At 55.5% G+C, this 27,781-nt stretch overlaps 9 protein-coding genes and 1 non-coding gene across 10 annotated transcripts; 6 read left to right on the top strand and 4 right to left on the bottom strand.

Moving 5' to 3' along the window:
* The first annotated feature begins 2,060 nt into the window (after positions 1-2,060).
* BO66DRAFT_135240 (putative RAS small monomeric GTPase (Rsr1)) lies at positions 2,061-3,615 on the top strand. The gene is made up of 8 exons (XM_025642009.1): positions 2,061-2,360; positions 2,442-2,473; positions 2,548-2,574; positions 2,633-2,712; positions 2,765-2,785; positions 2,872-2,908; positions 2,960-2,969; positions 3,090-3,615. The coding sequence occupies exons 1-8, from the start codon at positions 2,350-2,352 to the stop codon at positions 3,502-3,504; spliced, it is 633 nt and encodes a 210-aa protein (XP_025501980.1). The 5' UTR covers positions 2,061-2,349; the 3' UTR covers positions 3,505-3,615.
* Positions 3,616-4,568: 953 nt separating this feature from the next.
* BO66DRAFT_t225 lies at positions 4,569-4,640 on the bottom strand. The gene has a single exon. It is a non-coding gene; the product is annotated as a tRNA-Gln (tRNA).
* Positions 4,641-4,966: 326 nt separating this feature from the next.
* On the bottom strand, positions 4,967-6,972 carry BO66DRAFT_353683 (putative 3-methylcrotonyl-CoA carboxylase, beta subunit (MccB)). Its single transcript, XM_025644812.1, has 2 exons — positions 5,348-6,972; positions 4,967-5,280 (listed from the first exon to the last, which is right to left on the bottom strand). Exons 1-2 carry the CDS (start codon positions 6,811-6,813, stop codon positions 4,986-4,988), a joined length of 1,761 nt encoding a protein of 586 aa, XP_025501979.1. The 5' UTR covers positions 6,814-6,972; the 3' UTR covers positions 4,967-4,985.
* Positions 6,973-7,146: 174 nt separating this feature from the next.
* On the top strand, positions 7,147-8,974 carry BO66DRAFT_393345 (isovaleryl-CoA dehydrogenase). Its single transcript, XM_025647739.1, has 6 exons — positions 7,147-7,420; positions 7,490-7,577; positions 7,654-7,748; positions 7,832-8,067; positions 8,129-8,406; positions 8,494-8,974. Exons 1-6 carry the CDS (start codon positions 7,231-7,233, stop codon positions 8,906-8,908), a joined length of 1,302 nt encoding a protein of 433 aa, XP_025501978.1. The 5' UTR covers positions 7,147-7,230; the 3' UTR covers positions 8,909-8,974.
* Positions 8,975-9,722: 748 nt separating this feature from the next.
* Positions 9,723-10,422, bottom strand: BO66DRAFT_135069 (uncharacterized protein). Its single transcript, XM_025642007.1, has 2 exons — positions 10,192-10,422; positions 9,723-10,045 (listed from the first exon to the last, which is right to left on the bottom strand). Exons 1-2 carry the CDS (start codon positions 10,267-10,269, stop codon positions 9,821-9,823), a joined length of 303 nt encoding a protein of 100 aa, XP_025501977.1. The 5' UTR covers positions 10,270-10,422; the 3' UTR covers positions 9,723-9,820.
* Positions 10,423-11,006: 584 nt separating this feature from the next.
* Positions 11,007-13,629, top strand: BO66DRAFT_440534 (uncharacterized protein; the record flags this gene model as incomplete). Its single annotated transcript, XM_025651267.1, has 6 exons — positions 11,007-11,161; positions 11,221-11,419; positions 11,475-11,572; positions 11,623-13,246; positions 13,329-13,508; positions 13,570-13,629. 6 exons carry the CDS (start codon positions 11,007-11,009, stop codon positions 13,627-13,629), a joined length of 2,316 nt encoding a protein of 771 aa, XP_025501976.1.
* Positions 13,630-16,038: 2,409 nt separating this feature from the next.
* BO66DRAFT_327534 (putative D-arabinitol dehydrogenase ArbD) lies at positions 16,039-17,338 on the top strand (the record flags this gene model as incomplete). Its single annotated transcript, XM_025643954.1, has 4 exons — positions 16,039-16,462; positions 16,522-16,597; positions 16,662-17,087; positions 17,158-17,338. The coding sequence occupies 4 exons, from the start codon at positions 16,039-16,041 to the stop codon at positions 17,336-17,338; spliced, it is 1,107 nt and encodes a 368-aa protein (XP_025501975.1).
* Positions 17,339-18,324: 986 nt separating this feature from the next.
* BO66DRAFT_327642 (sugar transporter) lies at positions 18,325-19,900 on the bottom strand (the record flags this gene model as incomplete). Its single annotated transcript, XM_025643960.1, has 2 exons — positions 18,325-18,595; positions 18,654-19,900. 2 exons carry the CDS (start codon positions 19,898-19,900, stop codon positions 18,325-18,327), a joined length of 1,518 nt encoding a protein of 505 aa, XP_025501974.1.
* Positions 19,901-21,968: 2,068 nt separating this feature from the next.
* On the top strand, positions 21,969-23,816 carry BO66DRAFT_413103 (carboxylesterase; the record flags this gene model as incomplete). The annotated part of the gene is made up of 5 exons (XM_025649398.1): positions 21,969-21,993; positions 22,171-22,630; positions 22,684-22,764; positions 22,822-23,227; positions 23,292-23,816. 5 exons carry the CDS (start codon positions 21,969-21,971, stop codon positions 23,814-23,816), a joined length of 1,497 nt encoding a protein of 498 aa, XP_025501973.1.
* Positions 23,817-25,142: 1,326 nt separating this feature from the next.
* BO66DRAFT_134875 (adenosine deaminase family protein) lies at positions 25,143-27,284 on the top strand. Its single transcript, XM_025642006.1, has 4 exons — positions 25,143-25,409; positions 25,464-26,336; positions 26,386-26,903; positions 26,965-27,284. The coding sequence occupies exons 1-4, from the start codon at positions 25,253-25,255 to the stop codon at positions 27,178-27,180; spliced, it is 1,764 nt and encodes a 587-aa protein (XP_025501972.1). The 5' UTR covers positions 25,143-25,252; the 3' UTR covers positions 27,181-27,284.
* The last annotated feature ends 497 nt before the right edge of the window (positions 27,285-27,781 follow it).

Genomic DNA, 27,781 nt, shown 5'->3' with positions numbered 1-27,781 from the left:
AGGTGAAAGTACCCTGCAGGATGAAGAGAACTTGAAGGATTTGATCCGTCCCTGACAGTTTCAGTACTTTCCGGAATTGCTGGTCGCTCGGGTTCGGTGGGTTTTCTTTGGTGGAGTGGAGTGTAACTTACTTCGGGTTCTGTCTTGTTTATCTGGGGTGGGTTGGAGAAGGTGGTACGGAGTAGAGGTTTGGTGGATTTTTGGGGAGTGGGAAGTGGAAGTGGAAGTGGAAGTGGAAGGGTCGGAAGGGAGAATGGAGACCGGAGGCAATAGAGGGAGGGATGTGAATGTTAGATTTGATAGATGGGAATGATCGAGGATGAGGGATGCATGCAGTCTTGGTTGGTGATGATGACGTTGAAACGAGGGGTTAGCATAGATGGGCCGTATCGGGAAAGAGGCAAATAGATCCATGATACAAGGTAATGGATGGAGGTGCCCAGGGTTGATGATTGTTGATGATTGATTGATCTTGAGGGTGGTGGTCTGGGGGACTTTTGTACACTCGGCACTTGTACTTTTCTCTTGAGTGTCTGGTTGTACTGTACCTTGCCATCCGGAGGATTATATTGTCCAACAACCACCCCGTCTGGGTGTCTGTTTATCTGAATTGCCAAATTTCAAAAGTAAGCAGGTACGTACAGTCGCTAACTTATAAGGTGATCCTGGCGCAAGAGAAAGCTCAGGTAAGTGATTGTGATTGTTGAATGCTCAGTTGCTTGTTGTCTATTCATCCTCGTCAATGGCTACCCTGTCCTTCCTCCTCTTCTCCTCTCCAGTCTCCCCTCCAACAATGCAGACGTCCTTCGAGCCCGAAGAATGATCTTCCAGAAGTCGGACGCATGCATAGGAGCAGGACAGGACGGCTGATTCAATTATTCTCTGGCTAAACCATGTTGGCTTCCCCCCTTTCTCGGAGGAAGAGTACGGTAGCTACTACTAGGTAGTTACTCGATGTACTGTCCACTCCACCCTCGGAATTACACAAGAGACGATCTGACCTCAGACTCGCGCTCACTCTTCCACACCCTCTCTCACACCCTCTTGTTCCTTGTTATGCCGGATTGAGTTTGGGGGAATGCATTCCGGACGGGATGGAGAGAAGCTTCAAGCAATGCTAGTCTAATCATTGATTGTTTAAGGTTTTTTTCCTGGACCACCACAACATCGCTTGCCATCCTCACCGCCGCCGAAACGAACGAACGAACGAACTTCCGGGGGCTCTTGTTCCTCAGCGGGTGCGCCCATCAAAGACATCGAAAAGAAAACAGAAGAACATTAGTATAAGACAGGGTCAGAGAACGACCGAAGGTCAGAAAGGTGCGTGAATTCAGTCCGTGTATGTGCGCATGTGTGCTCCGACATTGATCAATCGGCCTGTTATCGCAATCCCATGCATTTCTTCCTCTCTTCCTCCCCACACAAAGCCGAACCACAATCCAACCCACTTTCTCGGTGGACTGGGCTTGGCTGGCTGTCTCTGCCTCTGTCTCTGCCTCTGCCTCTTGTCTGGCTCTTGCTCACGTCTTGGACGCTTCTTGTTGCTCCTCTGCTCTACGGAGTACTTTGCTCACGCTTGTTGTTAGTTTTAATTATTTTCTAGTTAGTCTCCGGCACCAGTGGTAGTGGTAGTGGTGGTGGTCAGAAACACGAAATTCCCCTCCCTCTCTCTCTTGTCTTCTCCTCCTCCTCCTCCTCCTTCCAAACCAAACCAATCCCACCTTCCCACCCACTTCCAAAAACTCGCCGCCTCGACATCTCGAACCACCATCGTTCTCCTTTATTCCGACTCTCCTCTCACCACCCCCAACTCAACTTCCCTCCTTCCCACACCTTGCTTCACCAGACCTCTCTTGTGTCCAGCTTGTCCGACGCTTTCCGCCTGCCAGCTCCCGCGGAATTGGTTGGGAATCGATTGGCATTAAGACCGATGTAACGGATCGCGTGTGGATGTTGCCCTTGCTCTCCCAGCACTCCTCCCGACTCCCCCGCCTCCAACCCTCCGAAAGGGAATCAATTCATTCTTCACCTCCGATCATTCCCTTCCCCCTCCCATCCATCCTTTGATTGATTGGTGCGGATTGATACAGACAAACATCGACAAAGCCTGTTTTGCCCTCCCCCTCCCTCCTCCTCCTCAGGGCTACTCCTCCTCCCTCCTCCCTCGGCCAACCTTTTCTCAATTGTCGCATTCGGCAGCGTTCCCGTCTCGACCGCAGATTCGGCCCCCTCCCAGGTCAGACAACACAATCGACATCGATACTTTTGTCGGAGCCTGACTCGTCTTTCACACCTTCATACCCAGCCCCAAACATCACTATAATCGCGAAGCTATAGCCAATCGTCTCAATGCGGCCACAGTAAGTCCCCCGACTTGCGCATCATGCTCTCGGACACATCTACTCGGCGGAGATTGCTGATCGCTCGCTTTCCGACTACAGACGGGAGTATCATATCGTCGTTCTAGGCGCTGGTAGGCACATACTCTCCTCCTGGGATCGGGAAAGATTCACCACTGACGACGGGCGATTCTCGTCGGCGCAACAGGAGGTGTGGGCAAGAGCTGTCTTACGGGTATGTCTAGACGAGGGCACTACTCCGTCTGACTTGTATTCGTGCTGACGCCAGGCAGCTCAATTCGTGCAAAATGTGTGGATTGAGAGCTACGACCCGACAATCGAGGACTCCTACCGAAAACAGATCGAGGTAGACGTAAGTGACACCACTTCCCCCCAAGACATGTTCAGCCACTTACCCGCAGTAGGGCCGACAATGTATTCTGGAAATGTATGTTTCCTCCCACAGTCTGAAATTCGGGATCCTAGACGCTGGGCCAATCCATGATGGACCAAGGGAACTGACTTGAGTGACATGTGCAGACTGGACACTGCAGGAACAGAACAGTTCAGTAAGTGAATGATCCCTCGATGGAGCTTCCTCTCATCTAACCAATCTACAGCGGCCATGAGGTAAACATTGCGCCCACCCTCCAGCATCACAGGTTCCTACGATCACGCAATCGCGCAATCGCAAGATGATCACCAGCATTCCCTTTCATCCGATCTCGCAACTGACAGCGCACTCTGCAGAGAGCTATACATGAAGCAAGGACAGGGGTTTCTGCTCGTATTTTCCATCACGAGCATGTCGTCCTTGAACGAACTATCCGAGTTACGAGAACAGATTATCCGCATCAAGGAGGATGAGAAAGTGCCTATTGTCATTGTGGGCAACAAATCCGACCTTGAGGAAGACCGCGCGGTGCCACGCGCCCGCGCGTTTGCTCTCTCCCAGAGCTGGGGCAACGCCCCCTACTACGAAACCTCGGCTCGTCGACGAGCCAACGTCAACGAGGTCTTCATTGACCTCTGCCGGCAGATCATCCGGAAGGACCTGCAAGGCAACTCGAAGAGCGATGACTCCTCCCGCAAACGGGAGAACCCCAATCGGGGTGAGAAAAAGAAGGATAAGAAGCGGCGGAAGGGCCCTTGCGTGATCTTATGATCGATTTATATCGGGACGAAGTGAAGCAACAAACTTTCAAAATGCAAGCGAGCAAATCATTTGCTTGTCCGCAAGATCTATTTTTCATTTCTTGGCTTTCTCTCTTTTTTTTTTTTGGCTGCACATACCCCTTTCCGTCTACAATCCTTGTTTAATGTTGAATCTCAGACCCCATGTTTCATCATACGCTGTCAATGTGTTCCCACGATAGATATATGTGATTTATAGCCCGATCGTTTTTTTTTGTTGCGATGGAAAAGGGAAAGTGTATAGTTGGTCTCCTGATCTAGTTGCCATCCTACCGCATGGTATCATTGTCTGGTGTATGGTTATAAACACAGTTTTGTTTGAAACAGAAAAAGGTTGGATGATAGATTGCATATGTCGCGAGAATCGAAAGACGCAGAAATTAACAGCAGCCCTGCTGTGAGCCATTGATCTTTGTTCCCGGCAGGTGTTGTTTTCGGTGTGCCCTACGTGGGTAGCTCTATATGCCGGCATAGATAGACGAGCCAGATACGGAGTACTTACATCGCCCTGCGGACAGAAGCCTTTGCTCTTCTCCAATCCCTATGACGGTTCGGCCGGTCAATCTCGTGGGTTGGTATCGCTGATGGCTGTGGACGATACCCAGCTGGTAACGAAGTGATCTCGTCCCAGAGAAAGCATCCTCGGCTGAACTAGACGGGAATTATACTCGCTACCATTCCGGGTAGAAGCAACCTGAAGTCTAGACTCCTCTGATCCCTCGATGGTGAACCTCCACCCCCGGCCCCAACGAGTGCTGTACGTCGCATGCATTCCCGCCGGTACCTCAGAAGCATAACAGAACCACAGTCGAGTCAAGTCAAGTCATCCATTGCGACTTGGGGTAAAACAAACCCCTATGTCATCCAGACAACCCCACTCACTCACTCAACTCAACTCACCCACCCATGCCAGAGGAGCAACCAAAAACAAAAGCAGAACCAGAAGAGAAATGCAGTGCTAAGTAAATGTTCCAAGGAGAAACGAAAGGCAAAACAGGAACGCAAATCACGTAACTGGAACGACAATAGCAGCATAGGTCATGCCCGGGATCGAACCGGGATTACGGGAATCAAAATCCCGGGTGCTAACCATTACACTACACAACCAGCGGTGATGTCATCGCCGCGGGTATTTGACGCTGTCAAAAGGGACTCGGGCCGGGCTGTGGGTGACTAGGGAGGTGTTGCACTGTATCGAAGCGCAAGGGGGTTGGTTGGTTGGTTGCAGTGATGAACCCCTATCTATCGGATGGGTGGATACTTGAAGGATATACGATACCTCCCCGTTGGGGAGGGGAGACTGGCTCATACCGGGGGAGTAATCCAGCATAAGCGGTACAACACCGAAGAGGGAAGGGGACAGGGCCAGAGGTTTGAACTTCAAGGCTAGTTGATTTCATACGTCGATGTTGATGTTTACTTAAGATGTGTGTCTTGTATGTGACTATGGGACTACATCCGGAACACCCCAAACCGCGTCCGCACATCGGCATCGACCTTGCCCCCGACGGCGGCCGCCAGCCCCAACCCCAGGAACTGGCGGGTCTGCGCGGGCGGAATCACCCCGTCGTCCCAGAGGCGCGCCGACGAGAACACCGCCTCGGATTCGCGGTCGATGCGGGCCTTCAGGTCCGGGTCGGCGGTGCGGCCCACGGCCTCCATCACCGCGGACAGTTGCTCGGAGCCCATGACCCCGATCTTGGCATTGGGCCACATGAACAGGAATCTTGGGGAGTAGGCGCGGCCGCTGGGGGATTGTCAATCAGTCTTAGTTTTATGTTACCAAAAAGGGGGGGGGGGGGAGGGGAACTCACCACATGCCGTAGTTCCCGGCGCCGGCACTGGAGCCAAACACCACGGTGAACTTGGGCACGTCGGCACACGCGACGGCCGTCACCAGTTTGGCGCCGTTCTTCGCGATCCCGCCTTTCTCGGCGTCGGCGCCGACCATGAAGCCCGAGATGTTCTGCAGGAAGACCAGGGGGATGCCGCGCTGGGCGCAGAGCTCGATGAAGTGCGCCCCCTTCAGGGAGGACTCGGAGAAGAGGATGCCGTTGTTGGCGACGATGCCCACCTGGTGGCCGTAGATGCGCGCGAAGCCCGTCACGAGTGTGGTGCCGTAGTCGCGCTTGAACTCGGCGAACTCGCTGCCGTCGACGATGCGGGCGATGACCTCGTGGGCGGGGATCTGGCGGCGGAGGTTGGTGCCCACGATGCCGTTGAGCTCGCTGGGGTCGTAGAGGGGTTCTTTGATGGGTGTTGTTGTTGTTGTCGTCGTCGCTGCTGCTGTGTTGGATGTGGAGGGTAGGTTCGTTTGCGGATAGTTCAGGTTAGAGACGGACCGTCGCGCCAGAACGATGGCGTGGGCGTCGTCGACGGCGAGGTAGTCCGTGACCCCTGAGATCGTGCTGTGGAGGTGCCCGCCGCCCAGATCCTCGGCGGAGACGACCTCGCCCGTCGCGGCCTTGACCAGCGGTGGGCCAGCCAGGAAGATAGTGCCCTGATTCTCGACGATGATCGTCTCGTCGCTCATGGCGGGCACGTAGGCGCCGCCGGCCGTGCAGGGGCCCATGACCACGGCGATCTGCGGGATCCCCAGCGAGCTCATCCGGGCCTGGTTGAAGAAAATGCGGCCGAAGTGGTCGCGGTCCGGGAAGACGTCCGCCTGGTGCGGCAGGTTGGCACCGCCCGAGTCGACCAGGTAGATGCACGGCAGTTTGTTCTCCTGCGCGATGGCCTGCGCCCGGAGATGCTTCTTCACGGTAATAGGGTAGTAGGTGCCGCCCTTGACCGTGCTGTCGTTGGCGACAATCATGCAGTTCACCCCCTCCACCGTTCCGATGCCCGTGATGATTCCCCCGGCGGGCACATCCTCTCCATAGACCTCGTGGCCGGCGAGCGGCGAGAGCTCGAGGAACGACGTGCCCGGGTCAATGAGGGCGCTGACCCGGTCCCGAGGAAGCATCTTGCCTCTGGCCAGGTGTTTGTCCTTGGCCTTTTCAGGACCGCCTTGCGAGATTGTGCCGTGGAGACTGGCCATCTGATTCAGGAGTTCTTGCATCTGTTGGGCGTTTTCCTGGAATTCGGACGATGTAGTATCGACGGCGGTGGGGAGGACGGATATGGCAGATGCATGATGGGGGTGTGTGTAGTTGGCAATTGATCTTGAGAGTATTCGAGGGGAGGTTATGGTTGTGGATGGACGCAGTGCAAATCGTCGATATGGAAGGGCGACAGTGTTGGGTCTCAGGCTCCGCAGAAGCGGAGACGGAGCGCGCATTGCGGGGAGGGAGTGGGCAAAAGCTGGGGAAGACGAAGGGTGCGGATGCCGGGGATCAAGGAACGCCAACTGGTAGACGACTACTAGACCGCACTATTGCATGATTCTGTGCAAGAACCTGTGCAAGAACCAGATGATGAATAGCAGATACTGTGTGCTCTTTATCTCTGTGGAGTGGAGAAACCGAAGGAGGAAGGGGAGGAGAAAAGAGGAGTCGGCGAAAGGAAGGGGAGGAGAGGAGGAGCAGGTGACATGCGGAGAAGCATAGCGCTGTTTGCCGTGTTTAGCCGCCGTGACATCGACACGCCGCTCTCCCCTCTCTATTCATTCTCCCTTGAGGGTATAAATCATCAAGCCTGTTACCTCTCAACGAGGATCTATTCCATAAATAACCACCGAGACACAATTGATCTTACCATGGCTGCCCTTCCCCGATTCCCCAGTCTTCTCCGGTCTTCCTGTCCCCGGACTCTAACCAGACGAATCCATCATCCCCTCATCCAGCCCCCCGCACTACGCACCCTAGCAACCAAGCACCCGAAGGACTTCGTTCCTCCAACGGAAGACGACTTGCTCGAGCTACGAGAACGAGTCCAAGAGTTCACCCGTAAGTAGGCCCGGTACCATAGCTGGAGGACAAGGCACACCTTTACTAACCATCAATCGCGGAATCAAGGGCGCGAGATTCCCGAGGAGCTGGCCGCGCGGACCGACGCCCAGAATGAGTTCCCGGCGGAGATGTGGAAGAAGTTTGGCGATGCCGGGTATGGCCGTCGTCTCTAACTTATGCATCGTCCATTGCAGAAGCGTCGTTGCTGACTCGCTCCATCTATGAACCAGATTCTTGGGCATCACCGCGAACGAGGAGTATGGCGGTCTCGGGATGGGCTACCAGGCCCACTGCATAGTCATGGAGGAGATCAGTCGTGCCTCTGGTATGCCCAACTTTCTTTCCCTTTGTCTCTCCATCTGGCTGGGCGGGAAACGCAGTGATTCTGACCCATGGATGTACGAGCAGGAAGCATCGCTCTCTCATACGCCGCCCATTCCCAACTCTGCGTCAACCAACTCTCCTTGAACGGGAACGCCGACCAGAAAGAACGATTCCTCCCCGGGCTTCTCTCGGGAGATAAAGTCGGTGCGCTAGCCATGTCGGAGCACTCGGCCGGGTCCGATGTCGTGAGTATGAAGACAACGGCGAAGGCCGTAGACGGGGGCTGGGTGTTGAACGGAACGAAGATGTGGATTACGAACGTGAGAGATCCTCGCTCGAACCGGGCTGGCCGCTCTAAGTACACGCTGACCGAATGCGCAGGGCCCAGATGCAGACTACGTGGTGGTCTATGCCAAAACGGAGCCGGAGAACGGGTCCAAGGGTATCACCGCGTTTGTGGTCGAGAAGGAGTTTCAGGGCTTCTCCTGCGCCCGGAAGCTTGACAAACTGGGCATGCGTGGCTCGAACACTGGAGAGCTTGTCTTTGAAGATGTCTTCGTCCCGACGAAGAATGTTCTCGGCGAGGTGAATCGTGGCGTGAAGGTGTTGATGGAGGGGTTGGATCTGGAGCGCCTGGTGCTCAGTGCGGGTCCTCTGGGGTAGGTTTTGTCTGTCCGGCATTGACTTGACTGGCTGTGAAGGGGGACGAGAAGACTGAGTATGTCCCGGAGCTAACGAATTTACAGAATCATGCAGGCTGCGCTGGATCTCGTGCTGCCCTATACGCACGTCCGCAAACAGTTTGGGACGCCGATCGCTCACAATCAGCTGATCCAAGGCAAGCTCGCCGACATGCACACCAAACTGGCGGCATCGCGGGCCTACACCTACGCGACTGCCCGGCAGATCGATAACTCGGCTGGTTCTCCGTCCGGAGCCATAATCCGCACCCAGGACTGCGCCGGGGCGATCCTCTATGCTGCGGAACGAGCGACAGAATGCGCGCTCGATGCCATCCAGCTCATGGGAGGCAACGGATACATCAACGAGATTCCGGCGGGGAGGCTGCTACGAGATGCGAAGTTGTACGAGATCGGGGCGGGAACGAGCGAGATTCGGCGGATGGTGATAGGACGGGCATTCAACAAGGAGTACGCATAGAACCAGAGATTAATTAGTATGTCGGGTTCAACAAATCTGTATAAACTGCACAAATATCAAGAAAGTCATAACGTCATAACGCTCATTCGCGATGGATTGCGTTCCGTTATTTATTCCTCGCTGATCTGCGCACAGGGGCCGACGGTGCAGCAGCAGCAGCAGCAGCAGGTACGGGGACGGGGACATCTTTACTGCTGTTAGCCTTTCCGGCTTTCGTGGAGGACGCGACCCTCTTGGCCCGGGTCTTTGCTGCAGTTTGCGGGATATCGTCGACCGCATCATCGGCCTTGCGCTTCCTGGACCGGGGCGCTGTCGGTTTCGCGACCGACTCATCGAGCGAGGACCCATCCGCCGTCTCCTCATTTACCACCACCCCGTTGGTGGCGGCGGCAGCTTCAGCTTTAGGATCCCCTCCTTCGAAAGAACCTCCATCCCCAACCTCACCACCATTGATGACCAAGCCCGCCGCGACAAACCCCTCCCCATTAACCACACCACCCTTACCCACACCTTTCCCTGTATCATCCCCAACCTCCTCCATCGTAGCAGCAACAACACCATCCACCTCCCGACTCTCCGCATCCCCCCTCCCCTCCGCCCCCGCACTACTACCCCTCAAACACAACCCCTGCTGTTGCTGCTGCTGCTGCTGAATCGGCGCAGGCTTCCTCCCAGCCCCGGCCCCCGCCACCACGCCCACGGCGGCGGTCATCCTAGGATTGGCACTCCGAAACACCTCGCGCCAATTCTTCAGCAGCGCCACCTTCTCCCCCTCGCCGGGTTCATGCAACGCGACCACCGATTGTTGTTCCTTCTCCTGATGCGGAGATTTCCAGACCACACTCTGGAACGCGCCGAGATCGAAGAACGGGGTTCTTTTGGCAGCCGGTTTTGGTTTACGTGGGTGTTTGGTCACAGCAGCAGCGCGGGGAGGGTGGCTGTGCTGGCCGTGCTGCTGCTGGTCATGATGGCCGCCGTCGCCGCCGCCGGCAGGTAACAGGCCCAAGGCGCGGGCGCGGCGCACGGCGGTCGGATCCTCGTCGTAGTAGTCATCCGACAGATCGTCCCAGTCGGAGAAGTAGTCTTCGACTTCGAGGGCGGGGTGGTCGTAGAAGATAGCGTCGTTGGTGGAGGTTGCTGCTAGGTCGTCCTTTTTTTTTGTGGCAGGTATTGTCAGTGAGGGGGACGGAATTGAGAGTGTGTTAAGAGGAGGTTGATTGGGGTGTAAGATGCGATTCTGGGTCAATGTCTCAGGCAAGTTAGGTGGGTTTGACAGTACGTACAGCAATGGTGGGATCGGGTTCCTCCACCCAGAAGATATCCTCGTCGTATTCGTCGTAATAGTCTTCGTCGTCGGACATTGTCTCGGTCTCCTTTTTCTTTTGGGAATGTGTTTTAAAGGTATAGGTGTCGTGTGTAGGTTGGAAGTGAGGGATGATGTTGTGTAATCGGAGGTTTTTTTTTTGCAGCCGCAAAGGTGTCAGTGGTGGTGAATTGAAAGTGAGGGTGATAAAAGAAGGAAAAGTTGCGCGTCAGATTTTCAGTACTTGGTGTTGGTTGGTTTGTTCTCGTGTTGTGTATATACTGATCAAGTAAAAAAAAAAATGAATGGGATAAACAGAGATATGAACCAAAGAGAAAGAGCGCGTGCAGAGACAACAAAGGAGGCTAGTTAGCGACCGAAGTGTCGATCGCGAATGGAGAGAGAGGGAGAGGGAAGGCAGGCAGGCAGACAGACACTGACGACTGACGACTGACGACTGACGGCTGACTCTGATGCAATGGCTGCTGACCCGGTTTCGTTTCTTTCAGTCTTCGAAAAAAACCCGGCCGGTGGAGTCCACGGTCACGTGCAGCGGGCTTCCCCGCAGCCGTCGCTTTGCGTCGGCCCAAGGGGGTCTCCGCTCCAACAAGCTGGGGGGAGAGGTTGCATCTACAAGAACCGGGGGTGCTGCTCGCCGGTGCTCAACTTACCGATGTGATTGATTCCAGATCCGGAATCTTGTTCTTACATTACAGCAAGAATATGCGACTATCTACGAGCATCCTGGAGCTTTGTTGACTGATCCCCTGCGAACCTCTATTCTGGTCATTCGTGATGACCCTCTCAGCGCTTCTCCGCACTACATCCCGCCTAGGGCCGACGGCGGTTCGTAGAGCCAGAAGAGCAGCTTCCACCCTCTCCGCCGATGCGGCTACCACCCAAAAGTCCTTGGATTCGATCCTGATCGCGAATCGAGGAGAGATTGCACTGTGTGTGCTTTTCCGTTGCTGATCTAAGCTTTGCGGTGACTGACCTGACCACCAAATAGACGAGTCGGACGCACGGCCGCCCAGCATGGTATCCGGGTGACGACGCTATACACAGATCCGGACAGCAAAGCTCAACATGCCTTGAGCTCGCCCTTCGCCTATAACCTCGGGTCGGTTTCGGCTTACCTGGACGGGGACCGGATTATCGAGATTGCGAAGAGGGAGGGCTGTCAAGGGATACACCCGGGATATGGTTTTGTGAGTGACTGCCTGGTACTGGGCCCATGTGCACCTGAAAGCTCATAGCATCTAGTTGAGTGAGAACTCTGCTTTTGCAAGGAAATGCACAGAAGCTGGGCTGGTCTTCATTGGTCCGCCATGGAAAGCGATCGAGGATATGGGTGATAAGAGGTAGGCTGACTGATGCACTTCCACCTTACTACAGAACTGACTCTAAGCAGCCAGTCCAAAAATATCATGACCGCTGCGGGTGTCCCGTGCGTGCCCGGCTACCATGGTGAAAACCAAGACGCCGAATTCCTCGAGGCAGAGGCCGACAGAATCAAGTACCCCGTTCTGATCAAAGCAGTCAAAGGCGGAGGCGGCAAGGGCATGCGCATCGCACACTCCAAAGCCGATTTCCAGGCCCAGCTCCAGTCCGCCAAGTCGGAGGCCATGAGCTCCTTCGGGGATGATCACGTTCTCGTGGAGAAGTACATCACCACACCGCGTCACATCGAAGTTCAAGTCTTCGCCGACAAGCATGGAAACTGCGTGGCCCTGGGAGAGCGCGACTGCAGCATCCAGCGGCGACACCAGAAGATCCTGGAAGAGTCCCCTGCTCCCCATCTCCCGGATGCGACCAGGAAAGACATCTGGGCGAAGGCTAGATCAGCCGCACTGGCGGTGGGCTATGAGGGCGCGGGCACGGTCGAGTTCATATTTGACAACGACAGCGGCGAGTTCTTCTTCATGGAGATGAACACCAGACTGCAGGTTGAACACCCTGTCACGGAGATGGTGACCGGCCAGGACCTGGTGCATTGGCAGATCAAGGTCGCCGAAGGCGCTCCATTGCCATTGACCCAGGACGAGGTGGAGGCTTACATGGCTACCAGTGGGCACGCGATCGAAGCTCGCATCTACGCCGAGAACCCCGATCAGGGCTTCATCCCAGACTCTGGCACCCTCCTGCACGTCCGCACGCCCGCCCCGACCGAGGATGTCCGCATCGACGCAGGCTTTGTCGCAGGCGACGAAGTATCCGCCCACTACGACCCGATGATCGCTAAGCTCATCGTGCGAGGCGCCACACGAGAGGAAGCCATTCGCAAACTCGCCGCGGCGCTGGAAGAGTACGAGATCGCGGGGCCGATCACCAACATCGAATTCTTGAAGACCATCTGCCGCAGCTCTGATTTTATCTCTGGGGACGTGGAGACTGGATACATCGATAAGCACCGCGCGGAATTGTTTCCGGCGAAGACCATTGATCCTGAGGTGCTGGCCCAGGTGGCACTGGCCTGTCTGCAACGGGATGCCAGCCTTGCGTCTCGCGTGCAGGCTAGCTTCGAGGGCTCAGGGATTGGCTTTAGCCCCGGCTACCAGGCGCATCAGATATCCTTTGCAGACCTGACACCGGGCGCTAAGGATGACATGCGACACGAGGTCCGCATCCAGCAAACCGGCGACAATACATACAACGTCACCGTACAAGGCGTGGTGTTCGAACAGGTCGTCAGCCACGACAACTCGAACTCTAACATCATCACCTCCTTCTTCCCCCACACCCGCCTCGACACCACGGTCATTCGCGACGCGGACACAATCATTGCCTTCCAGAAGGGCACGCAATACCGCCTGACCATCCCACCGGCCAAATGGATGGAGAAAGCATTGGGCATGAAGGACGTCAAGAACAGCGTTCTCGCACCGATGCCATGCAAAGTGCTGCGCGTGGAGGTGGCCGCCGGCGACACGGTCGAAAAGGATCAGCCGCTTGTGGTGATCGAGAGCATGAAGATGGAGACGGTCATCCGCAGCCCACATAAGGGTGTCATTGCCAAAGTGGTCCATCAGAAAGGAGTAAGTCAGAGCTTTGCTATCTATATCCCTGCCCGATTACTGTTTCGTCTTGCCATCTCGCCTGCTCTGGGCGATCTTCCAGGGGTTTGGACAGGATGAGAATCTCGAACCTTCTAGCCGGATTGTTCTCGATTTACTAGACTGGAATTGTCTGGGGCTTGTCCTCGTCCATTTCTCTACGTTGGTGGGGTTGTGTGACCGTGCTCTCCGGATGACTACACCGTCGCCGGAGCTCTATTCCCCACTCGCAACCTTTTTCATTGTTTTGTTTCGCTTTGCCAGGGAACACAGCTGCAGTCAGATGACTAACAGGTACCTTGCAGGATCAATGCAAAAGCGGGACACCGCTGGTCGAGTTCGCAGAGGAGAGCGGCGGTGAGTGAAGCAGAGAAATATGGATCTCGAGCGACAGTTTTGCGCCTACGGAGTAGAAAATGTAGACATGACCCAGGTCAACCGGTGAGGGTCGATGTATGTGACAACTGAGCGGTCTCGCGGGCAATTTCTGTCGTGTATTCGGTGTTTATTTTGGAGCGTCATTCAACTTATAAATGCAATCCCTTGTTCTTGGTAAGCTCAACTTGAAGCACCAGCTCTCCGTAATTTGGGGGTGTTGCAGCACAAGGCGACGTTGGTGGGAGCGGAGGATGGACGGAGCCTAAACTTATTCCTGAAACTTCGATGTAGACCGCTTGCGATATGTCTGAATTAGGAGCAGGAGCCGCTGGTAGTATACTCTCAACTTTGATGGAGGTACTTTAACCGTAGAGGGGGAAATGACAGATCATCTGGTCTCATACGCACTGTTAATCTCTCACTGACAACCCGTAAACGCGAAGAGCGACACCGCCGCTGCGGAGTCCTGCCCAGCACAAAGCAGTGCAGTACACCACGCGTCCCACAGCAGAGCTCATGCATACGGCCTCCCCTTAAGCAGGCGCCGGGAGCAGCCCCGCATTTGTCGCTGTCATACCGACAAAGAAGAGAGAAGAGAGCGTTGGGTACGGGATACGGGATAGATACTGGAAATCCCCCTTCGAAACTGTTTTGATTGGGAAATGGGATCCATACGAATGGGGCTCGCCGCTCGTGGCTTGTGCCCAACCGACCGACCCCATTCCGATCCCCACACCCCGATCAGCGCGGGATACCCACCCAGGAAATTAGAGGGTCCCGCCATTCACTGTATAAGACCCTTTACAAATACCTGGTGCAAAGGAGGGATGGGGGTTGATAAAAGTACGGACCTCGTTGACAGGTTGTCATCGACGGTGGATCGATATTTCTGGTGATTGAATGGGGTAATCAAGCCAGTGGCAAATGTGTCAGGATGGATGCATGGATGGATGGACGTGCAGCTTGCCGCTGATAATCACAGTATGTACTCCGTACTAACGGTACTATACTGTACGTGCGGGTTGCGACGACAGCTGCCAGCTGCAGTACAGTGTGTACAGTACGGAGTAGATTCATGGGCTCGTTGGGGGGAGGTAGGTGGCGCTCCGCAGGGGTGGGGGGTTTACATCAATCTGGCAACTCCGCTGTTGGCGTAGCCTACTTGACGTTCTGCAACCTGGGGTAGTCTAAGACATGAGATGACGGTGGCGGCCGTATCTACCGGGTCCACTGGGTCGAGGCTATGGGTAAGTTGACAAGGACCGAGAAGGGGCTGGGCGTGGCTGGAAGACGTTGTTGGAGCGGATATAAATATAGATCAGATAGAGATAGCCCGGTCTGTGAGACCCTGGCTGGGTCATGTGGCCAGGTGAATGAAGAATGAACCGCTGAAGGAGGGGAGGGGGGAGCTAAGGAACCGAGCTTGGTCTGGATTTCTGAGCAGTCGTCGCTTGGCGCGTTTTAATTCATCGACAGGATAGATCGGAGACCTTGGTGATGATTGGATGCCCCCGGCAGTCGGTCGGTTGATGTCGATGATATGAGTTTCTTCCAAGTTGTCTGTCACCGCTCCCAGAACAGCTCTCAATCATCCGTCATGGCTCTGTCACAAGTCAGACACGAAGAAGGACTAGGTTTCTTCCGGGGGATTCCATACTTCTGACTAGTCGAAGCCGACAGGGGATCGTCCAGAAGGCCGGTCTGAGGCCACTCTGTGGTCAAGTCACGCGGAGGCGAAGAGCACAATCCTGGTCCGATCGCTGCATGGCGGTTGAGGCCTGGCCCAGCGATGCCTCATCACCGCCTGACATCACCTGCGATTGGGAGTTGTGAAAAAAAAAGAAATATTCCAGAAGAATTGTAGCGGCGAGAAGGTGGTAAACGGGGGGTTGTGGAGGAAAAACAACCCAACCAGTCGGCTGGGTCACACCGCAACAGCCGCAATAACAACAACAACCGCCGCGGCGGAGTATAGTATACGTATACTCATTCCCCGGCTCCTCAGCTTTATCTATCGACTCCCTTTGGAATAACTTAATGGAGGGCTGCTTTCTTCTTTGGGGCAATGCCGGTTCCTTTTTCAGCCCAGCCCTTGAATTCGTTTTTGACATTTTGAATTATCATTCGCTCCGACCCTGACCTGACCTCTCCTGGTTTTGCCTTCGATGGATTCATTGCCTCCATGTTTGTTTGCCTTTTAGGCTCTGCATCTCCTCGCCCTTGATCAGACCCTTTCTTTCTCCCTCCACTGTGCTCAGTATCTCCCTACTTGTAAGTGTCCCTAGATACTTATACTAATACACGCCAATCCCTCTGTCGTCCTACCGTTTGACCTACTCATCCCCCAACAACCTTCACTGACCGCATCGATATAGCGTCTCATCACTCCCCTCACAATGTTCAGACCCGCTGTCGTCCGGCAAGCCGCAAAGGCACTCAGCCAATCCCCGCGTCCAACCCCAACCACCGCATTCCTCCGCCCCCTCACCTCCACAGCTCCGCTCCGCAAGGACGCCCGCAAGAGCACGCAAGACCCCCTCCTGGCGGCCACCACCACGGCACCGGGGGGCGCGCTGGAGGCGGAAGGCCAGTACGCGCGGACGGACGAGAAGGTCAAGATCGAATACCCGGACGACGAACACATGCCCCGCTCGCCGGTGGTGCAGGGCCGCGGCGGGATGCACTTCAAGCGAACGCTGGCCCACTTCTCGCTGGAGAACAAGGTGACGCTGGTGACGGGGGGTGTGCGCGGGCTGGGGCTGGTCATGGCGCAGGCGATTGTCGCGTCGGGGTCGGATCTCGCCATTGTCGATCTGAACAGTAGGTCTTGTCCCCGGTTGGGTTGGGCATCGATCAGGGACTGACGGAGTCAATCACAGAGCAGGAGGCCGAAGAACAAGCGAAGAAGCTGGTGGAACAGTTCCAGAAGGAGAACCCAGGCCTCGAAGCGGACCAGTACGTCACAATTGCTCCCCGACCTTGGACGCGGTGGGTCTCACGCTGATTGAAAATCCCGCAGAATGCCCAACGTGACGGCGCACTACTCGGACGTCTCGGACCCGGAGTCCGTGAGCAGCGCCATCGCCGAGGTGATCGCGCAGCACGGCCAGATCGACCACCTAGTGACCTCGGCGGGGTTCACGGAGAACTTCGACGCGATCTCGTACCCGCACGACCGCATGCAGAAGCTGTGGGGCGTCAACGTCGACGGCACCTACCTGTTCGCGACGGGGGTCGCCAAGCACTTGATGGAGCGGCAGGTCGCGGGGAGCATGGTGCTGATCGGCAGCATGTCCGGGGCGATCGTGAACGTGCCCCAGCCCCAGGCGCCCTACAACGCCGCCAAGGCCGCCGTCCGCCACCTCGCCGCCTCCCTCGCCGTCGAATGGGCCGGCCACGACATCCGCGTCAACTGCATCAGCCCGGGGTATATGCTGACGGCCCTGTAAGCTTCCCGCCCCCAGCTACAGTTGTTTGAGCTTCAGCCTGCTTGCTAACAACACCCTCCAAACAAGCACGCGCAAGATCCTCGACGAGAACCCCGACCTCCGCGACAAGTGGATCTCCTTGATCCCCGTCGGCAAGATGGGCACCCCCGAGGACCTGATGGGCGCCGTCACTTTCCTCCTCAGTGACGCTTCCCGGTACATCACCGGCGCCGACCTGCGGGTCGACGGGGGCTACACCTTGACCTAGCTTCAACCCCTCACACCCGATCATTGATGTTGATATGTACCGGTACAATGCTAATCAAAAATGATGTACTTACTTGCGTGGGAGATCAAAGCGGCGTGATTGAGCTGTTAGCGTATCTCCATTCACCCAATGTAATCGTTTCCCGAACCCCTCTCCTTTTCTTGTTTGGCTCAGGGGATTGTATGCTTCTCTTCTTGATAACGAAGCAGGGCGGGGTCAGTGCCCACAAAAACCCCCGTTGAGCTGCATCATTGCATCATGGCGTGGTGTGCAATCATTCCACACACAAGTGAACTCATTGCTGCGATGAACGCAGCATTCGCGAGGAGGCGGCGAAAAGTCCACGCCAAGGTACGGAGTAGTATGATGTAATTGGCCATTCTGCAGGGGGGTGATGTATGTACGTATGTACTGCGCACTGTACATTGCTCCATCTGCGAATATACTTGCAAGGTGTCGATACCACTCGGAGTCGGATTGGGGTCTCAAAGGAAGTACATACGTATATGTACAGTATAGTCTACTGTACTTATAGGGTGAGCAGGGATAGGAAGATCAACAGTGGCAGCGGCGGCGGCGGCGGCGATATTGCGGGGTAAATTAGAGGACAGGGCGAGGGAGCCTTGAGGTGTACTGTACCGCCGGGCAGTGCTTTTATGTATCTCGAAAAGTTGTTTGTTCGTTGGTGATCAGTGACCAATGCTGGACTGAAGTAGGTACAGTACTAGGGTAGTCTTTGGAAGATCCCAGTTGCACCATATAGCTTACACGGCAGTAGGTCCAAAAGGACGAAGTCACAAGACCTCAAGTAGAAGGGTAGCACTCATCCTACAACCAACACAAGTTACTTGGTTTTCATGCGCACAGGAGAAGGAACAGCTCTCAGAAACGCAATCTATCCATCCAGACTCTAGACCATACATTCATACATCATTTTCACCATGAGTTTGAACTCACTCTATGTTCTATGCTGCAGACGACAGCGCCTACTCCACCTGTTCCACAGTCGCCTTCTCCATGAACTGCTCGACGACCCGATCGCCCACGGGCCTGCGCTTGGACATGGCGACGGCCTCGAAGATGGACCGCGAGTCGCGGAAGATCTCGTCCACCTCCTCGAGCGACCGGTTCTTGGTCTCGGGGTAGAAGAAGTAGATGGCGGGGGGGATGACGCCCGCGATGACGGTGTAGACGATGTAGTAGCGGTAGCCGATGTCGGTGACGGCGACGGGGGTGATCATTGCCACAACGAACATCCTACACGGGGTTAGACTCTACTATGTAGATGACAGACTGGGGCAAGCAAGGCACATACCATAGCCACTGATTGGCGATGGCGAACGACTGCATCGCCACGCGCAACCGCGCAGGGGCCACCTCGGCCGGGTAGAGGAAGTTGGCGCCCAGGAAGCCGACGGGCAGGAAGAGGTTGTACAAAAAGATAAAAAACGCGGAGATGATGGAGGCGGTGTGGTTGTCCTGGAAGGAGTTGGAGACGGCCAGGGCCAGCATGCACAGCGACATGCCGCCGCCGCTGACCATGAAGGCGGTGCGGCGGCCCATGCGGTCGATGATGGCGAACCCGACGAAGCAGCACAAGAACTTCCAGGTCAGGGCGCACGCGGCCAGGATCTTGGCCAGGCTGGCGCCCAGCCCCAGGTCGGTCTCGAAGATCGTCGGGATGTACACCGAGATGAGCGTGCCGCCGCTCATCTGCTGGAAGAACTGCAGCATGATGCACAGGCAGAAGCGGTAGAAGAGCTTCTCCTCGCCCATCGTGAAGATGTCGCGCAGCCGCAGGTTGCCGTTGGACGTCTCCTCGAGGGAGACCTCGAAGGCGCGCAGCTCGGCGACCACCTCGAGGGACTCGAGCGCCTGGCCGCGCAGGGCGGCCAGCGTGCGCTGCGCCAGGTCGGGCCGGTTCTTCATGACCAGCCACCGGGGGGACTCGGGCAGGAAGAAGATGCTGCCCATGACGATGAAGGAGAAGATGGACGGGATGGCCAGCGAGACGCGCCAGGCCGCCGATGACGTTTGCATGTGGTAGAAGCCGAAGTTGACCCACTGCGTCAGCGCAAACCCCAGCGCGATGAACATGCCCGTCAGCACCACGTTGCGTCCACGCTGCGCCGCAGGCGAGCATTCCGACTGCCAGACCGGCACGGTCGCGCTCAGCATGCCCACGCCCACACCGAGGATCACTCGGCCCACGACAAATTGCGACAGCGCAAACGCCGTGCACTCCAGGGCCTGCCCGATCAGGGCCACCAGCGCTCCCACGAAGATCGTTCGCCGGCGACCGAGGATGTCCCCCACTGCCGTACAGGAAAGAGCCCCGATGAGAGCCCCGATTGTGTAGGAGGCCACGACTGCGCCTTGCACGGTGGCATTGTGATTTTCTTGAGCCCCGGTCGTGTTTACGGTGTCGATTTCGGGGAACTGTCGGATCCAGGAGGTGAAATCATCCAGACCACCTACACCAGATTGATTGTATCCAAACAGGACGAAGGAAGGTAGCGAGACCAAGAAAATTTGGGCATAGCGGAGGGCTGATCCCTGCATCTTGACTCGGATTGGCTCTGACTTCGGCTTTTGGCTGTGTCAAGAGCAAGGCAGGAGCTATGCAGTGATAAGAAAAGAATTTAGGAAGAGGATGGAGCGAGGGATTTAAGTACGTGGGAAGAACGCAAGAACGACTACCCCCTGAGGCAGCCTCCGGATACACGCAGCTGGCTGTTATCTTGCTTATGGGCTGATCCCCGCAAGTATCATCCCGCCCAGATTCAGACACTTCCCACCCCACGTCTGTCGGTACTTCGTCGGCTGACTAGGGTAGTAGTCATGGCTGACTTGCTTCCTGCACCTCGGATTGGGTTTCGCTGAAACGGCAACGCGGAACACAAATGTCCGGATTTTGAGAGCTGAGCCGTCATTTGGCTCGAGAGTGGGTTTGGGTGGGATGGGGGGAAGCAGAGTCAAGATACGTGCGCCCCCCCCCCCAACGAGCAGTCGGCAAAGTGGCCAAACCGGCGAGACTCCGGTGAGCAGAGAGGTCGAAGCGTCGGCTTCCTTTCAGTCATTGCCTGGCTGATTCGACATCTCCAGTTGTTTGTTCTCCGCAAAGAATGCACCCCAGAGTGGGGGAAGACCCAGAATTTTTCCGACGGGGAGCGCGGAGGTTGACCGAGGCCGGTATCCACTTCGCCATGGTCAGTTTTTGTCTGACTGTCTGACGGGGGACTGCAACATCTTGCAATGATCATAGGACGGTTGCGTTGGCATCCACATCATCCAGGGATCCGTCGTGGCCGTGGTCGACTAAAGCTGTGAGCTATGAATCCATGATGAACTCGGCCGACAATCCTTAGGACAAGTCGGAGATCTGGTCTCGAATCGGGCCAGGTCAGCCTTGCAATCCGGCATCAGTTGAATGGGCAGTACCCGGGCAGCTGCTTAGATTTCCTGCATTGACCCGGTGGTGATTGGACTTGCTGGGCTTGCTGGTTCCGAGTCTAACCACAGGGAGAAGGACGGCCCGAAAGGGAAAGCTTGCCAGGTTGCCAAGAGTGCTTAGCCAGGTTATGTCATCCGAGGTCCACGGTGTAATCAAGTACTTGAACAGTTGGTGAGCTCCTTTCGCATTCACCCTCATCTGAGTCGAAGTCGTCGCTCAACTCATGGAAAGATCATACCATCGGCCAACTGGGGGCCACCCGCCCTTCCAGGTTGTCACTAGAGCGGCATCCAAAGCCCCAACGACTCATCGACCTGTTCAAAATGCGTTATTGTTGTGCTGTCTGACAGCCCTTGCGTGATAAATTCATCCTGGCATGGCAGATAGGTCGAGTCCAAGGCGGCGTGGAAAAATTGAAGATAAGGGCGATGAATTTTCGAGATAGAGCAATTCAAAGCAGGTACTCAGCAAGTCTCTGATCAAGCCAGATTGCTGACTGCCTGATGTCTCGATATGTAGAAAGAGATCCCAGCCTTGAAACATATATACGGTCTTGTGGTCGCTGAACACCCTCAAAAGCGCTGTAGTAGTGAGGCAGGCATTGATGCGCGGAAGCATTGTTCACTGTTTGCCATGATTTTCGCACCATCAGCTCAGGTCGCGAGGCCCATGCTCGTTGTCATGTCTTGGCCTGAGGGGGAGGGGGCGGGCAAAAGGTTCAGCCGGGATGAAGACAAGACCACACCATCAACCTCGGCTGCATAATTGGGCTTTGCATTCATCCAGATCAGCGTATTTCCCCGGCTCCCCCAGATTACCCCACAGCTACCAAAATTCTTACCCCCCGAATGCACCCCGCGTTTTCTTTGTCGACTCCTTCCACTGTTCCTGAATCCCTGAAAGCGACCCTGGTTGTCTATCCCGTGTCGATGAACTCGTCGATACTTGTTGAAAGACGTATGGCTACTGCATGCCCGCCAAGGCAAGCACTGAACCTTCATCAGCGGCCAGCAGAGTGCCAAGAATGTGTACAAACACAGTTCTTACAAAGAATCGCCGCGAAAACCAGCCATCCCGCCCTAGCTTCTTATAGCTAACCGACAGTCCGAAAAGCTTCGACGGGAGAACCCTTTCCCTGTTCCTCTTGATCCTCAACAGACCGTTTAACCCCAAGCAATGAAGGCCACGTTCAATCTCCCGGGTCCTTGGGCGGGGTTGCGCGAGTTGAGACATAAAAGGCCGCTCACCCCTCGTCCAATCCGTGATACCTATCCATCACACATTATCGTCATGTTTTTAGATACTCTTCGCACAGCGGTGGGGCTCATCGCCTTACTGAACCTAGGCCCCGGGTCATCTGCATCCCCCATCTCTCCAGGCTCAACCCTGGGAGAAGGACTTCTTGTCCAGACCTCCAGCGGCCCAGTTCAAGGCTTCGTCAACCTCACTACCCCCGATGTCCGTCAGTTCCTGGGGGTTCCATTTGCAGAGCCTCCCGTAGGGGATCTTCGGTTCGCCAAACCCGTACCGAAGCAGCCTAATGGCACGGTCAATGCTTTTGCGCTCCCTGCCTCCTGCATGCAACAGACGAGCAACAGCACGTCAATTTACACGGCGTATGAGACCGGGTTCCTGATCAGCGGAGGGGACTCGGAAGATTGCCTCTACCTCTCGATTTGGGCTCCATCGGTGGAGAAGATCCGCTCCCAGCAGCGCCCGTTGCCGGTGCTACTCTATGTCCCTGGAGGAGGGTTCACGAGCGGAGGGCAGGCTTCCTTGTATAAGATCCCGGATAACTGGGTGCAGCGGACGCAGGCACATATCGTGGTTATCATGAAGTATTTCCCCCTTGTATGGTGGTATGATGGAGGATGCGGCTAATCCATCAAAGCTATCGTGTCAATGTCTTTGGATTCCCTAATGCTGAGGGACTGGAGAATCAGAATGCGGGACTGCTCGACCAGCGATTGGCGTACGTCACTTAACCCCTGCAATCATAATAGTCTGCGAGAAAGCTGACGTGATATAGCGTGGAGTGGGTACACGACAACATCGCCAACTTTGGCGGAGACCCTGATCGAATCACGCTCTGGGGCCAGTCCGCCGGAGGGGGCAGTGTTTCGCTCTACACCTACTCCTACCCCAATGATCCCATCGTGGCCGCCATCTCTGCCGACTCTGGTGCCCCTGGCATCGTCAGCTTTTCGGATTACACCCACAGCAACTTCACCTTCTTGGCGGGTCTTGTCGGCTGCGGTGGACTGAACAGCTCCGCCGAGCTCAGCTGCGTGCGCAGGGTGCCCGCACGGACTCTGGAGACCGCCTTGTCCACATACTCCGGCACGCCGTCCATCTCCTTCAAGCCCTCCGTAGACAACGTCACCGTTTTTGCCAACTGGACCCAACGGGCACTCGAAGGCAAGGTGGCTAAGATCGTGAGTGCTGCGTTGCCTCCTGTACCCCCCTCGTCATCTCTCCAGCTAACCCCGGCAAACCCAGCCCATGATCATCGGCAGCAACACCAACGAAGGCGCCGGCTTCGTCTCCTTCACGCCCGATGGCCCCGGCGCCGCAACGCTCTTCCAGCTTACCGAATCCATCATCGCTTGCCCCGTGGCCCAGGAGGTCAAGAACCGCAACCTGGCCAACCTCCCCACCTACCGCTACCAGTACGCCGGCAACTTCTCCAACATCTCGCCCCTGCCCTGGTTCGGCGCCTACCATAGCTCCGAGCTGCCGATGCTGTTCGGCACCCACTTCCAGTACCGGGGCCCCTCGACGCAGTTCGAGTGGGAGGTCAGCTACGCGATGGAGGCGCTATGGCTGTCCTTCGCGGAGGATCCCGCCCGGGGTCCGGCCCGGCTGGCCATCGAGGGGGCGGCGCTGAACCCGAATAATCAGAGTCTATTCAATTGGCCCGAGTTTGAGCAGGGATCGGACAACATGTTGTTGTTCGCGGAGGACGGGGTGCTGATGCAACTGGTCTCTTCGGAGCGAATTGATGGTAATTGTACGGGGTTGTGACTTTTCTGTCTGTGAACGTGAAAATGGGAATGCTGGAGACTAGATGGTTCAATCGGATGTCTCAATGAAACGATGACATGAGGCGAGAGTTTCTTTCCATTACACGATCTCGGCCAAGCCGCTCGTGCACCACTGCCAAAGTCAATGGCTGTTAAGGTTTGCCGTCTCCGTTGCGGTTCCCACGAGATGATACACGCGTCCTTGAGTGAGTGGTCATGGTAGGTTTCGCGTGGCACTGTGCTGCGTGCACACTCGGAGCCTTAAGATTCCAGCGTGGACAGTAGCTAGTAAGTAGCCACAGTTAATCGTTCTGTGCACAGCCGTGCCGTGCGATGCTGATTCAGGGACCGCCCCATCTCGAATCCGATGCCGAACCCAGATGTAAGCAGTGGATCAGAAGCAGGGCTGCATTGACGTAATCCGCGAGTAATCTGTAACTTATAGTCCGATCCGCCACAAACAGTCCACTTACTCCGTTTTTATGAGTAAGTTGGCCGTGTTCGTTTCGAGAATGACTTCATCATCATGTTCCAGTAAATATGGGTAGGATTACTGCGTAGTCAGAAGTCATGATCAGTTACTTCTTGTTGTTGTGATCCCCCGAGGAGTTGTCACGGGCATGCAGATCGATTGGGGGCTTGGGGCTTGGCGGGAGTTCCCTGATTTTCTTCCCCTCCTGGGAAGATCCGCTGCGTTCCCACAGTTGGTCCAGCCACTCGTTAGTCTCCAGGCATTGCATTCTAACCAGGGTCACCCAGGCTAAGCTAGGGTCCTGGTTCCCTAGTCCCTCTTCCCCCCGTCCCTGATAGATTGGGCTCTGAACCATGGGAATCCCCAACTGATTTAACTTGTCGTGGAAGTGGTGTCTTTTTTGCTGTTTCCGGATTTTTCTAACGATTGATTTGATTTGTTTTTGTTTTCTCTGCCATTGACGCGGTTGTTCTCCCTCTTGGAAATATCCACATGTTATTGGTATCAGTTAGTGTTGTTGCAAGGTGGACTAGCGGCTGCAGCTTGGCGATAGTTTACGCTGATAGCAGCGACAGCGAGCAGGAACGGACGGAGTCTAAAAGTCCACCGGTTCCATTCCATCGCCAGGTTATCTTCTCAGGCCCACCGCCAAGGCTGAGTGGGATCGGAGCACTCGCATGCATTGGGTCCGTTGTCTTCATTGAAATTGGATCGAGGGCAGCTAGTCGTGTTTGCTGGTCCTGATTAGGTATATCTTAGATGAATTGCCCCCGCGCGTTGATTGCTACTGCTACTCCCCCGCCTCTCAGTAATCAATTGAACGCGGGAGTCAAAGGACCTATAAGCTCTAGTGTGCTGCCTGTTGTTGCAGTGAGAGAAGAGTCATACGATTTTTGTTGTTCTGCTGACGGCCGTTTTCCCCGTGGCATTGGAAGTGACCCCCCTTCCACGTTCTCTCCCTCACCATGCATCTCTGCAAAACTCTGGTCGCCGCCCTTTCGATCTCGGCCGTTTCCTCTGCAATTGTGTTCGATGGAGAGCCGGACGTCAACAGCAGTGCGGTGCAGAAGCATCTCCAGGATCGGTCGGCATTGATCACCTTGGAGAAGCGACAGCGACAGGGTGCGTAGATTGGATCATCCTAAATCTTCTTGCCTCAGACTGACGCGGGCGCAGACCACGCCTTTCGACAGAACCTCTCTGCAGTCGCTCGACAGGCAGATGCCATTGTCGATGCGATCCGTCAATATGAGATTGACAGTTTCTGGAGGGTGCCCGGGACGGTGGAAGACGAGGACAAGGAAAGGTTCGCGGGCGAGATGTTTCTCAAGGCCAAGCCGCTCATTCCCGACACGCAACTCTGGAAGATCGTGAAGCGGATGCCCAAGGGCGCTCTCCTGCATGCCCATCTGGCCTCGATGCTTCCGTATGAGATTCTACTTGATGCTGTCATGAAGACGGAGGGGATGGTCGTCACCGTGTCGCAGCCGGTCACGAATGAAATCGAACAGAAGAACGCGACCCTCACCTTCGCCCACGTCAACCACACAATAGCAGCCTCAGGGCCGGCAATTGATTCCACAGACTACGTACCCAACACTCAGCTCCCGGTCAAGTATGCCGCTCAATCATTCACCGGGGGAAGCCAAGCTTTCGCCGACTTCGTCTTGTCTAAGCTCGAGCTCCAGCCCGAGGATTCCATTAGGCATGACCTTGGCGTCGACCAGATTTGGAGGATCTTCCAAGCTGCCTTCACGCCGGCTGACAGTATGATGTCGTACGAGCCTATTCTACGGACATTCTACCAGCAGCTCTTTGCAGCTCTAATCGACGACGGCATCAACTGGGTCGAAATTCGTGCCAGCGCATCCTCGGGGATTCTGGTCCACCAAGGTGACGAAGATGCCGACCCAAATCTCGATGTGTACTGGCAGGTGATGGTGGAGGAACTGGACAAGTTCAAGCAGAGCGACAAAGGGAAGAATTTCTGGGGCGCCCGTGTCATCTGGTCGGACATCAGAAGCGAGGATCGTGCCTCGCTCACAAGCAGTAAGTGGGCCTGTCCCTTGTATCCGGAAAGGTGGGCTGACATGACCAGGCATGAAGGTTGCTCTCGGGAGAAAGGCCAAGTTCCCTGAACTTATTAGCGGATACGACTTGGTAGGCCAGGAAGATCTTGGTCGTCCTTTGTCTGATGTGGCCCCAGAGTTGGTCTGGTTCCGTGAACAAGCCGAGCGATTGAATCTCACGATGCCTTTCTTCTTCCATGCTGGAGAGACCCTTGGGGATGGTAACTCAACCGACTACAATCTGGTCGATGCGATCTTGTTCAACACTCGACGGATTGGCCACGGGTTCAGTCTGTACAAGCATCCTCAACTTATCGACGAGGTGATCACCAACTCAATCATGGTTGAAGTTTGTCCTATCTCGAATGAGGTTCTCCGCCTTGCGACCGATGTTCTGCATCACCCGCTGCCTGCGATGGTCGCCCATGGGATTGCTACTGCCATCAGCAACGACGACCCCGCAATGCTTGGCCAGGATGCGGCCGGCCTAAGCTATGACTTCTATCAAACCATACAAGGGTTCGACAACATCGGACTTGCTGGACTGGTGAGTGTCAATTCCTGATACTCTTCTACCATTCCTATCTAACCAGCCACCGTGCAATTAGGGAGCCCTCGCTCAGAATAGTCTTCGATGGGCCAACTTCGAGGACCAGTCGGATGGAGATTGGGTTCGGGACATCGATCTTGGAGAACGTGGCACCGGCATCAAAGCGCAATATATGCAAGTGTGGAACCAACAATGGGAGGACTTCTGTCAATGGATTGTCAACGAGTATGGCAACGAGTGGCAGAACGCGACGATGGGGATGACTACAGCATGAGGTGTCAACCGATATTTGTATATATGTATGCGTGTCAGGTTGATGGAAATGAAAATCCATCTTGACCTGTCGCAATGTCATCGAAACATCAGTCGGGACCAGTACAACCGATGTCCTGAGTTCTCCAGTAGTGTACCCGAGATGCATTGAGCTTCTGGTGCCGACTCCAGTCTTCGCGACAAGTGATGTCTTTGTGTTGAATCCCTATCACGTGTCCGAATCTTGACTCAATGCGAGCACATCAAGAGAAAGAAGAGACAGGAGGGTCCTGACATATGAGAGGCGTTCAGTCGGTGACACCACATTGCACAGCACGTGGGTAGTATGGCCGACAAGCTGGACCATTTTGGGGAGGTTATTTGTCGGTGCTGCTTCGCGGGTAGTGGTTGATGCCCATAGGCTGGGCAATTGACAGGAGACCTCCGGTTCCAAGCTTGTAGCATTCCAACGTGGAAGCCTCTGGACCTCGGCTTTCAGCACATTGGTAGGTGAGATCCAAGCAATGAGGCTGGCGGTGAGACATGGTGCATCGGATGAGCGATGATCTCTTGCCCCAACTCGGCTGGTATTGCCTGTGGTTGCCATGCCCCACCAGGCAAGA

This window comes from Aspergillus aculeatinus, assembly GCF_003184765.1.
Source record: "Aspergillus aculeatinus CBS 121060 unplaced genomic scaffold BO66scaffold_37, whole genome shotgun sequence".
NCBI lineage: Eukaryota > Fungi > Ascomycota > Eurotiomycetes > Eurotiales > Aspergillaceae > Aspergillus > Aspergillus aculeatinus.
This window is presented reverse-complemented; position numbering and strand designations above follow the sequence as displayed.

Coding starts and splice junctions, on each gene's coding strand:
- BO66DRAFT_135240 (XM_025642009.1), top strand. Junction 2,575..2,632: donor GGGCAAGAGCTGTCTTACGG/GTATGTCTAGAC, acceptor GACGCCAGGCAG/CTCAATTCGTGCAAAATGTG. Junction 2,713..2,764: donor GAAAACAGATCGAGGTAGAC/GTAAGTGACACC, acceptor TACCCGCAGTAG/GGCCGACAATGTATTCTGGA.
- BO66DRAFT_353683 (XM_025644812.1), bottom strand. CDS start 6,813: ATGCGCGCTCCGTCTCCGCTTCTGCGGAGCCTGAGACCCAACACTGTC. Junction 5,281..5,347: donor GCCGGGAACTACGGCATGTG/GTGAGTTCCCCT, acceptor ACAATCCCCCAG/CGGCCGCGCCTACTCCCCAA.
- BO66DRAFT_393345 (XM_025647739.1), top strand. CDS start 7,231: ATGGCTGCCCTTCCCCGATTCCCCAGTCTTCTCCGGTCTTCCTGTCCC. Junction 7,749..7,831: donor GGAGATCAGTCGTGCCTCTG/GTATGCCCAACT, acceptor ATGTACGAGCAG/GAAGCATCGCTCTCTCATAC. Junction 8,407..8,493: donor CTCAGTGCGGGTCCTCTGGG/GTAGGTTTTGTC, acceptor ACGAATTTACAG/AATCATGCAGGCTGCGCTGG.
- BO66DRAFT_135069 (XM_025642007.1), bottom strand. CDS start 10,269: ATGTCCGACGACGAAGACTATTACGACGAATACGACGAGGATATCTTC. Junction 10,046..10,191: donor AACCCGATCCCACCATTGCT/GTACGTACTGTC, acceptor ACGACCTAGCAG/CAACCTCCACCAACGACGCT.
- BO66DRAFT_134875 (XM_025642006.1), top strand. CDS start 25,253: ATGCATCTCTGCAAAACTCTGGTCGCCGCCCTTTCGATCTCGGCCGTT. Junction 25,410..25,463: donor GGAGAAGCGACAGCGACAGG/GTGCGTAGATTG, acceptor ACGCGGGCGCAG/ACCACGCCTTTCGACAGAAC. Junction 26,904..26,964: donor ACATCGGACTTGCTGGACTG/GTGAGTGTCAAT, acceptor CCGTGCAATTAG/GGAGCCCTCGCTCAGAATAG.